This window comes from Phyllostomus discolor, chromosome 8, assembly GCF_004126475.2.
Source record: "Phyllostomus discolor isolate MPI-MPIP mPhyDis1 chromosome 8, mPhyDis1.pri.v3, whole genome shotgun sequence".
In the NCBI taxonomy this organism is placed as follows: domain Eukaryota; kingdom Metazoa; phylum Chordata; class Mammalia; order Chiroptera; family Phyllostomidae; genus Phyllostomus; species Phyllostomus discolor.
In genome coordinates this window covers 83,856,912-83,868,233 of record NC_040910.2, presented here as the reverse complement: position 1 = coordinate 83,868,233, position 11,322 = coordinate 83,856,912, and the positions used below count along the sequence as shown (strand labels likewise).

At 45.0% G+C, this 11,322-nt stretch overlaps 2 protein-coding genes across 9 annotated transcripts in view; one reads left to right on the top strand and one right to left on the bottom strand.

Annotated features, from left to right (window-relative positions):
• CPSF4L (cleavage and polyadenylation specific factor 4 like) overlaps nt 1-11,322 on the bottom strand; it is a 29,340-nt gene that overhangs the window by 4,881 nt on the left and 13,137 nt on the right. The window lies entirely within an intron of this gene.
• C8H17orf80 (chromosome 8 C17orf80 homolog) lies at nt 39-11,009 on the top strand. Of its 8 annotated transcripts, XM_036033424.1 has the most exons (7): nt 73-390; nt 845-954; nt 1,731-1,833; nt 2,073-3,588; nt 8,942-9,049; nt 9,617-9,721; nt 10,748-11,009. In XM_036033424.1, the coding sequence occupies exons 4-7, from the start codon at nt 2,100-2,102 to the stop codon at nt 10,765-10,767; spliced, it is 1,722 nt and encodes a 573-aa protein (XP_035889317.1). In that variant the 5' UTR covers nt 73-390; nt 845-954; nt 1,731-1,833; nt 2,073-2,099; the 3' UTR covers nt 10,768-11,009. The 8 variants fall into 8 exon arrangements, with proteins under 8 accessions (XP_028375730.1, XP_035889317.1, XP_035889315.1 ...); XM_036033422.1 differs by lacking the exon at nt 1,731-1,833 and having other exon boundaries at nt 73-372; XM_036033420.1 differs by lacking the exon at nt 1,731-1,833.

Sequence of the window (11,322 nt, the reverse complement as noted above, 5' to 3'; positions counted from 1 at the left end):
CCCGGCAGCGCCGATCGGTAACCCCGCCCACAGGAAAAGGCGGGCTTGGAGGGGGAGGAGCTACTGGGAACCTCTGGGAGAAAAAGGACCTCGCTAGAGTGTCGGGAGGTTTCGCCTGTTCACAGCTTAGCGGGAACAGCGTAAAAGTCGAGCAAGATTTAAATGAAATGAAATTATGTCATAGTAATACGATCTAAGTATTTGAGTTAAGTCCCTCTGAGGTAAAAACTTTTTTAAAAAATAGCTGAGAAGCATCAGGCAGTCATGTAGGACCGCCTGCCGCGGGTCCCGGGACCGGGAGTTGGGCAGCTGCGCGTGAAATGCTTTGGGGGTCTTGTCGCGGGGGCTTCTTGGGTATTTATGGCTGGCGAGGTGAGAACGCTGATTTAGGTGAGTCTTGACAGGCGGGGCTTTTTCTTCTACGGCCCCAGCCCTAGGTCTGGAAGTGACTGTCATGAGCCGAGAGGGGAGTCGATCGGGTGGCGAGCCAGATGGGGGTCTTCCCGGAGTCGCAGAATGAGTCCCTTTTGGCGTCTTGGCGACTCCAGCGCCTCGGACCGCGGAGCTGCCTGGCGGTCCCCGTTCTCTCCGCTGGAAGCTGCAAGACAGCTTTCTGAAAAGTAAGGGAGCAGGGTGGAGGGCAGGCGAAACAAGGCGGCTGGCGGAGGAAAGGTTTGCTGGAGAGCGCAGGAGGTGAGGGCGAAGATTAACGTAACTTTAAGATCGGCCCTCTGCCCGGGAGGCTGACAAAGTCCGGAGCACCAAAAGAGAACTTCTCAGCTGATAACTCAGTTATTTCTATTTTGTTCAATATTGTCGACTTCTCTGATTTTGCCTTGCACAGGTTGACATTCAAATCTAGTTTAATTCTGTCAAACCCGGGAACGGCGATCGGGAGGCATGGAGATCCAGGAGCAACAACCGCAAAATTAGCATCTTTACAGAGAAGGCCAGGTAAGCAGTCAGGCACCCTCAATAAGACGTTATCCTGTGAGGGTAAAGAGATTTTCTAGTAAGATTAAATGTGAAGGTGGAGTACTGTAGAGGCGGACAGTCGAACAGAGGTCTCAAAAAGTAATTAGCCTAGGGCCAGAGACTGGCCTTAGTTGTGTTTTTGTAAATAAGTGACCCATAACTTTCATTATATCGTCAAAGGGGTTACCTCCCAGGTAAGAATAATCACTGTAAGTCTATTGGCAGAAACAGTGTTTTGCCTGACTTCATGTAGGATAAGGTGGGTTGGTTGCTTTCATAAATGGTATGGCCAAGATTGTATCTATTTGTTCTGTAATTGGTTTCAGATCCTGAAACCACTTTTTGACCTACTTAGTGGTCACAAAAACCTCATACTTATAGCACTTTGTAACAACACTTGCGTGTTCAGATGCAGAGAAAGAATTCATTAAGCAAGTATCACATGCCCAGCTCAGTACTGGTTTTGAGAATACAACTGTGCACAGAACTGTGCAACTTACTAATATGTTAAATGTCGGTAGAGCTTCATTTCTCATGCTTAGATAATGGAAGTGCTAGTATTTTCTTCTTGCACCCAGTGAATCCTCCATATATATCACTTGAGAAACCATTACTATAATTAGTCATCTTCAAATCATGTCCTGGTTTGTTGCTTTTTTGAATAATGTGTTTAGGGGTTTTAACTACTTATTTACACTTATGTGATATCCAGTTGACTTGCTACAATTTTAAACAGCAACCTTTTATTCTGACTGGTATTTGGACATCTTTTCCTCCCACTGGTCTTACTTGCCTTCTAGTCAGGGGTGTGGATTTGATTGTCTTTTGTAATGATTGATTCCTAGGAGACTTCCTAAGGTAAAAATACCAAGTATAAGTGGAGCCAGGGGTACTTACCTAAAAATCAGACTATGTCTTCTATTTTCTACCTCTGTAAGAAAAAGAGGTAGAAATAGAACAGATGAAAACAAACCTTTAAAAATTATCTTTAACCTAGGGGTTTCCAACTTAATTTTAAAAGGTATAAAACAAATAAAATATTGGTATTTACTCGACAAATTATGTGCTCCTCATAATCTCATATTCACCTTTTTCAGGAATAGGAGAGTGACATTCCACCCAGAATGGAAGTGTGTCCTTATTGTAAGAAGCCATTTAAACGATTAAAATCCCACCTGCCCTATTGTAAGATGATACAACCAACGACACCTGCTGACCAAAATGTTTGTCAGTCCAAGCAGACTACACATCCACGTGCCAAAAAAATGAAAAGTCCAGTCAAAGACTTAATTAAAGCTAACAGGAAAGAGTTGGGGACAAAGAGTGAGAAAAGAAATACTCAGTTGATAAGGGACAAACCAGAACAGACTGTTGAGTCCTTTCCACTACCAGCTGTTGGTTTGGAAAAAGCAAGTAATACAAAGGCAGGTAAAGACATTAAGAATCAAATTCAACTCTCCCTCAAAATGTTAAATCCTGAACCAAAGGATTTGTTCAAGGGAGAAACAAAGGCTCAGTTTTATGCGTCAAAGACCACTATTTCTAAAAGAGGACTTGCCAAAGATTTGCCTAAATCACAGGAAAGTAGAAGTAATTCTTCAGAAATTAAAGCATCTTTACCTTTTGGCCCAATGGAACCTTTGTCAAATCAAGATAAAAAATACTCTTCAGCCTTACCTAATGATGTACAAAACACTTCTGCTGATTTAAACTTGGACAAAATTGATTCCTCAAGACAGAAATGTCTAGTAAAATTACTAGAAATGCCTACTGGAGATTATCATCATTCTCCCATGAATCTCAATGATGGAGGTAAAAGAGTAAGAACATTACGTTCAAGCAATGAAAGCACTTCCAAAGCCAGGGACCACCTTTTGGAGGTCTGTTCTGATGTTAGAGACTCTGAGAATGAGGAAGAGCATGTGAAATCACAAAGGTTAGGTTTTAAAGTTAGCCTATTAGGTAAAATCCAAGGCAAGGAGAACCCAGGAAAAGGACTTCACCTTGGAGTAGAGGCACTTGGGAGCCAAGGACATGCACAGAAAAGAGTGTCTGCTACAGAGATGCAGGATTGCTCTTCCATGAGCAGTGACTCTAAGAACTTCAGTACAGATGAGTCAGCCACAGAGAAGAAGTTTCAAGATGAGAGTTCCAATTTAAATCTGTTCTCAACAAGAGAGACAACTTGCGATGAGTTTCTTCCTGGATCACAGTCATGCAATCAAAGTCTTGCCTCCCTGGCCATAAAATTTCTTCAAAAAGAGAAAGCAGAAGCCTTTGATTGTGGTCAAGTCCCTGATGTAAAGACACTGACAGAGAGTGAGGAGCAAGCTTCCGTGGTGCCCAAATCTGGCATTGGGCCCCCTGCCTCACACCCTGAGTGCTGGCAGTCTTTACCTTCACCTGAGCATTATGCTTCTAAAAGCCTCATCACCAGGCAGATGAACATTGTTGACAGGAAGACCCTTCCTAGCTCCCTGGGGCTGGAGTGGTTTCCAGAGCTCTATCCTGGTTATCTTGGACTAGGGGTGTTGCCAGGGAAGCCTCAGTATTGGAAATCAATGGCCCAGAAGCCTCAGCTCATCAGTCCAGAGGGGGAAAGACTGTCACAAGGTAAACATGCTCATTTTCAAGGGGCCATCAGCTCCTACACACTACTCTGTGCCTTTTGAATTAATAAGACTCAGGATACTAATATTTTTATCCATTTAGCTTTTTTTTTTTAACTGGGGCATTTAAGTACACTGGACTTACAGTTCTGAAAACATTCCTTCTTTCCCCCAAGGTAACTGGACTATCCCTTCCCCTCTGATAGTTGCAGGTTGGGCTAGGCCAGGCTGGCTGGTGATAATGCTAATAGTTGAGTTTCTACACTGGAAAGAGACATGGCCAGTAGAAGAAACTGGGTGGGCATTCAAGCTAAACAGATTCGAGAAAAACAAAGACTTCAGGGTCTACTTAAATAGAACAAGTACTGTGTTCAGATTTCAATCAGGACCAGGTTGTATACAAAATAGCGTCCAGATTTATGGTCAAATGCAACATCTGGGAATTTAGAGTAGCAAAGAAGGTACAAACAGACACTGTATTTGGATTTAGGGTCAGGAAAGGATTAAAACTGCCCAGGGACGCACACCAGTTCTGGTAGGTAAGTGGAGGTGGAGGTTCAGGAGGTGAGGACCAGGAATAGAGGGTGTGGCAAGAAAGGTGTGGAAGTCCATGCACTCAAAAATATAGTCCACGGAGAACAGGACCCAAGAGTGGAACCAGAGATTCAGCCTTGAGCTGAGCAATTAGGGTAGGTGGGGGGACATCGACTGGACATTGAAATGTCTGGACTGTGAGCCAATCTCTTAGGAAGCTTTCTAGATACTCCTTGCTGATGTCTACAATAGTTTAACTAGTGGGGAGGCCTTAGGCCCAAATAGGAGCTGAGCCAAGTTCGTGGCAGTCATTTCAGGTATCCTTGTGTTTTCCTGATTGTCATCTTTAGGTGTTGGACTACCTCTCTGTTGTACTACGTAAAGTTTCTTTATCTTCCTCATCAGGAAGGTTTGGATCTGCCCTCCCCCCCTTTTTAGGTTTTCTAGGGGCATAGTTAAATAGCATCCTTTTTTTTTTTTTTTTTTTTGCAAGTAGTGTTTTTGGTCCTTCAGGTTTATTTTGACAGAAGACCTATAGCAACTCAGAATAGGTTTGCACCTGAAAAACTTGTATTGTCTCTTCCTAAAAGGACATATTTTCTCCTCTGGTGTATTCTATAAATGATCATGTATTCTCTAAACACCAATTTGGTCTCAAACATTTTCTTTTGTATATTAATTATCCCTTTCTAAAGATTTCAGAATGAAAGTGTATTAGGTAGAGTGTTAGCCAAAACTCCATTTTCTTCAATGGCCTCAGCAGTCACTGGTTTTTGTACAAACATCGAGGCTCTCTACAACGTTGTCTCAGGCCCCTTCCCAGTATGAAGCACAGGATGGATATTAACATTGGTGCTGCCCGGCGGGTTTCAGAGTGCCTCCGCCTATTTTCCTGTGTTGACCTCACCACTCAGTGAATGAGAGCTGGCCAGAGTGATTGTATCTGTTTTGCAGATGATGAAACAGACACAGAGGGGAAAGTGATCTGTCCAAGGTCATGCTGCCAGTAAACGGTAGGGTTGCAAGTAGAGCCCGGTCTCCTGAGGCCTGGTTTAATCCTTTCCATGAAACCATGGGATAGAAAGCATGCCCTAACTAGAAATGTAGGTGTTTGTCATATCTCTGTACTTATCCGATTTCCAGTTGCATAATCACACAGCCCATAGCAAATCTCTCCGGCACAGAGAAGGACTTCTTTATTTTCTGAACTACCTTTTATAGCACTTAGGAGTGTCCCTGATACATCCCCTTTTCATTTTGGAAGAAAAGGGGAGGGACTTGGCATCTGGCACATGATGACCGTTTCATTGTGCTTGGTACATTACATTATTATGTCACTTCTCCCTCATAACAACTTTGAAGTGATGTCACTGGCCCACCCTTTTTCACAGGTGAGGAATCTGAGCCTCAGACATTGAGTGACTTACCCGTGTTTGTACAGTAAGTGGCAGTCAAGATTCAAATCCAAGTCCATCTGACTTGTACACCGTGGTCTTTAAACTGCCTCAGACTACTCTTTGGGGCACTTAGTGGTCAGTTTTGTGGTTGATGTAAATTATTAGTTGACAGTCACTTTAATGGGTCCCAACAACATAGCAATAATAAGGTAAGATACAGTAACATGTCACCAAATCACTAGGCTTGTGAGATTGAATATGAGGGATAAATAACAGTCTTTCCTTTATCAGTAAGTTCCTCCACAGTGGAAGTTAGAAATTGTTATGTTCTCTCCTTTTGGTTCATCTACAAGAACTGATTAGCATGAGTTCTATCAGACAGCGTGTGGCCATCCCAGGGCCTCTACTTCTGTTATGAACTGAAAAATTATAGCATGTAGTTCCACGATTAATGTTCAGACTTGGATGCTCTCACTGAATGAGACCCTAGGATCTCAGGTCAAGACCTGACTGCTCAGTTGGCTAAGGACTTCAAGGCCATCTAAGTCCACAAGGATTAAAAGGTAGTGTGGCAACTCAGCTTTGTCATTTTACCAGGCAGTGGCTACCTCCAGTGACTGCAAACTAAAATTTAATTTTCATGGAATCTTTGCAGAAGGGCGTGGACTATATATACTCCCTTGCTCAGGCAAGACCTTTGGTAGACCATTCAGCCTTCTTTATGTCAGGAAGCCAACTCATTTCATTGATGCTGCCAGGGCCAGTGAGGTAACAATTACTGAGTTAACTGTATGTCAGCTGTGATGCCTGCATGTCTACCAGTCCTGGGATACTGGTCTTCAGCCCTCTTGAAGACGAGGAAACAGTTTCAGAGAGGATCAGTAACTTGCCCGACATCAAGTGTCAGTTAATGGTTGGCATCTTACATTGCCTGATGGCCTTTGCCAAGCTTTTCTGGGCAGCGTTTCTTCGGTTGGAACATGGGCATCAAGGTGATGTCAGATACGCTTTCCTGCGTAGGGAGACCTATAGCATCAGCTAGTTTGTACACACAGGATACCTGAGTGAACGATGTAACGTGAGTCCACCAGGTGAGAGGTACCCAGGGTCTGGAGAAGCATGAAAGGCTGTCTTGTCATTTTGCTGAAACAAAGTGGGACCAAAAGCTCTCATGACTGATGGAACATGAATTGATGCACTTTGGTGCCTAGGCTGGGAGGTCCCAGTGCAGACAGGTAGTTCTGAGGGTGCCACAGGGTTTTAGTAAGTCAGGAGTGAGAATTTGACGGGAGTTCAGTGGCATCAGGAGTCATTTTTTGAGGTTCAGTGAGGATTTTCATGGACTTACTACAAAAATGAGTAGTTTCTATGGCCTGGAAGAAAGTAGATTTTGTAAGTTCAAGATTTAAATCTCAAGAGACTCAACGAGTACAACCGTCTGTGAGTCCTTGGCAATAATAACTAGTTTCTGCTGTTGAAAGGAAAGCTTTCAGGGTCCCTGCAGGCTGGATAATGTCTGGCTGGAAGCCCTTGGCCAAGCCTTTGCAGAATTCGGGGTGCTTAGAGATTCCTAGGCATCATCCCCCAAGACTTGAGTCTGAAGTGAAGGCCTAGAATTCATGTTTTCAGGCATCTCCTTAGTGTTGAAGAGCAGCCAAGGTGGAGAACTGCTGGTGTGGGAGACGGCTCCAGAGCAGGCACTCTGGCCCAGCAGGGGAATGGTCTCCAACAAGTGCTGGGGGAGGTGGAGGGTGGTTGGAGAGAAACACAGTTTATGTCACTACCAAAAGCAAAACTTGGCTGATGGGGAGACCAGAAATTACAGCGAGATAACCAGATAGGGTCATGGTTTTGTAAAGACAAAGACGCAGCTAAATAAAAGCTCTTTTCTAATCTTCAAACAGCCTTTCCATCAACAGGGTATCCATGCGAGATGTTTGAGGTGGGGCACATGGGGAAGGGCTTAGGGGAGTCAGGGTCAAACTTAAGCAGGAATATGACAGGCCAGGACTAGGTCCCCTGTTGGCCAGAAAGTTCATGAAAGGGGGTGTTTTAGGTAAAGGAACATGTGCATAACCAACAGCCAGAGACCTGAGGGGTTAAGTCAGATCATGAGTCTGGGATTCCGTATGATGGAATAGGGAGGATCATAGTGATGATAGGAAGGGTTAGAGGTCTAGAGGGTGGTCGAGGGTTTTCGGCGGTTGTGTTAGAGTGGGGCCAGGTCACTGGAGGGTTAGCCAAACGTGTTGAGTTTAAATGTTAGGACATGGACATTGTCAGGTAAAAGACAGTGTCTGGGGGATGAGATGGCAAGGGCAGTGGTTGTCAGCATCCCCAGGCCCACACCAGGCTCCAAAGGATGGAAATTGGAACCCAGAGTAGCTGGGCAGCCAGAAGACGTTGGAAAAACTAATAGGACTGCGGGTTCTGAGCTGATCCGTCCTGGGCTTCTGCATCCCAGCTCAGGGCCTGAACTGATGATGTCCTGCCCGGAACTTTGACAACCTGTAAGGAAGGAAGTAGGATCAGCTGGTTGGAGAAAGAACAGAGTCAAGGAGCCACCCAGGTCCTGATGCTGCTGAGAAAGTTGTACAATTGTGATTTTCATGAAGTTGCTTCACCCCATCTTTTCCTTCAAATGTTTTCCAAGATGAATGGGTTAAATCATACTTTGTTGTTTTGTTTTTTTTTAAGAGCCTAATCTTCACCTTAACAGAGAATTCTGTGTAATTTCTCAGAAGTCAGCATGGTTCTTTTCATGACAGTCATTTAGCTAGTATTTTTACATCCACAGCCACTTTTACCACACCTGCTAAATCTGTTGTAAATATTTGCTTAATTTATCCTTTATCCTGATGACCCAAACCAAGACCAGAGCACCGGCACTAGAGGAGATTCCTGCCTATCACTAAACATAGAGAAAAACAGGTACAGGAAAAATGTAAATATGTAGCATAAACCCTCCTTTCTGGTTCTAGTTAGTTGTGTGTTGAACACGAGTAAGAAATGCTTGCTGGTCGGCGGTAATGATGGGGTACTAGAACAGGCACATTGACTCTACTAGATACAAGGACAAGTAGCTACAGTAGAAGTCATGCTTCTCACTAAGACGTTTTAGCAGATGATAGGAAAAAAAGCAATTCACTTCATTAAGCATGTACACAGATCATCTGGGCAGAATGTTCATCAGATCAGAAGCGTATCCAGGCCCTGAGCCCAGGGCTTCCTCCCCCCTTTGAAGAGCCGCCTTTTGACCTGCAGTGGACTGCTCTGACTCTGGGTACTCAGAGTAGCTGTAGCCCAGTGCATGGCTCGAGAATCCGCTCCTCCTGAGGCCCAGCCCTGGGAACCTGGGGCGCTGAGTGTTGGGGAAGAGGATAGATTCAGATGAACTGTCACTGTGACTTCTGTTTGGAACCACAGTTCCCCTGTTGGAAAGAAGTTTGACTGCTCTGTGGAGTGGGGAACCCTCGACCAGGCCTGCCACCTCCAGCGTCTCTCTGACGAGGCTCTTGGGAGCTGTGCAGAAAGGTGAGGCCGCAGGCATTGCTTGCTGGGTTCTGTTGCTGGTTCCAAGCATTGGGAGAACTTTCCCCTACTTAGTCGTGACTGTAACAGCACGGCTAAAGAAAAGAGATAAATGCAAGGTCTTCCTGCTCTTCTGTTTGGTTTCACGCTGGAGACTGACATCATCGGAAGCACCACATTAATAATAAAATAGCAGCTGCCATTTATTGAACAACTTTCAGTTGTCACTACCTACCCGCCCCCCCCCCCCCCCCCCCCCCCCGCCACCCACACCCATCCCTCCCTGGCTCATAGTGCTCATCCCAAAGCCAGGACGACGCCGAACCCTAGGTTGACCCATCATTTGTATTTGTCTCCTCCCCATTAAAGGTTTTCGCCAAACTGCCAAAAACAAGAGTAATTTAAGTTTCTTCAAATGAAGGTCTTCTAGACTTTGGCCTTTTCATCTGTTTAAACATAGGCTTGGCGGTATATAAATTCTTCGAATTACAGTTCCATTGCCCAAGCTAACTGGGATAACTGGCATGTAAGCCTCAGCGCAGCTCACGGCTACACTTTCTTTTTCAACAGGCTGGATCAAGTGCAGCACCTCCGTGAAGAGTGGAGTTGGTGGCGTCACGATGCTCTTTACAGGATACTTCGTTCTCTGTTGTAGCTGGAGTTTCAGGCATCTGAGTAAGCCTTTCTGTATTTCAGCCTCAATTACAGGTCACATCCCATTAAAGGGACCTCCAAGGGATCCCCCAAACTGCTTCTTATAGCTTTACAGTTTGGCACAGTTTAGTGCAGCTAGTGAGTGAGCTAGTGCCCGAGGCGCTGGGATTCTTTTTATGAAGAGGTTTTCGGTTATAATGGCCTCTATAAGACTTGACCAGAGTTTACATAATTGCTCTTGTGTTCCATTTAAGGTTGTCACTGGAGATCTGTTTGCCTTCTAGAAGATCAGGCCTCTTCTCCTTGGTGACTTTTTAATTCCTTCCTAAGAACTTCTTTTTTAGATTGAAACCGGCTTTCTACCCCAAAAGAGAAGAGAAACAGAATACAGCTGTCACTCATCAGCTTACTGCTGTCAGAGCTGATCTACTTTTAGCAATTAAAAAACACCCTTCTAGTTATGAAGTAAATGCCTAGATTTCATTTCTTTTAATTCAGGATGCCTTTGGCTTGTTTTTTAATGTATTTTAGAAAAATACAGTTAAAAGTTTTAAAAGACATATAGAAAGACATTAAAAGAGCCCCGACACTTTCAGATGAAAACTTTTGATGTGAAAGTACAAGATAACCATTAACACTAATAACAGCCAGTAGAATTCATGAACTCCTAAAACGTCGGATCTTTTGGCTGATCAGTGCCAGTGAGCAGGAGGGCGGGCCAGGCGGCAGAGATGGGACTGAAGCTCCACCTGTCCGGTGACTGGTGGCACTGGGAGGGCTGCTCTGACACACCTGGGCATTGGTGAGGAGGAGTTCCTTTCTGACCATCCCCATATAAATGGAGACCCGTGACCACCTGTGTGAAAGGGACACCTGAGGTGGTTTTTCACATCTGTAAATTGAGGCTGCAGAAAATGAAGCTGAAACTTCTCATTGTTGGCTAAGACTTGATTCCTCAGTGTAACAGCATGATCTGTAGAGGCAAGGGATAAAAAGTCGATTGAAGCGGCCTCTTGGATCCTTACATGTATCTCTGTTTATCCAAAGAGCTGCCTCGCTGGCGCTAGTAATGGTGACCTGGACGCCACTTCAGAACACGCTGGAGCGCCAAGGAGCGTGGGCTGCAGAGACAGCTGCGCGGCCGGCCGTTTTACAGCCTGCAGTTTCACTGGGGGTGGGAAGGCGGGCAGCGGGGTGGGGGGGGGAATAAATTATTGACTCTAAAGCAGTTGTTTAGGAAGTATGCTTTTTAATGTGGACAGATCTGGCTCTATGAGGATATTTCTTGGTTTGCTCTCTAAAGTGACTGGAAGTTACTGAAAAAAAAAAACATCACTTTGTTTTATCATAAAGGCTGATGTTATTCAGGGGGGCATGACTCCACTCTAAATCTTTCTCCCTAACACCCTCTGAGCCTCGGCACATTACTCTGCATCTGTGCTGGATGCGGAGCTACACACACCTCACACAAGGACAGACCGCCTTCTGTGCATCTCCAGTGCCCGCAGTGGTGAGCAGATGGTTCCGTGCATCGTCTCTTCTGGGAGCCATCTCAGGACCCTGCCCCTGTCCCTGTCCCTCCTCGGGGCTTTAAGGGGAACGCTTACACTCCTTTCACTCTG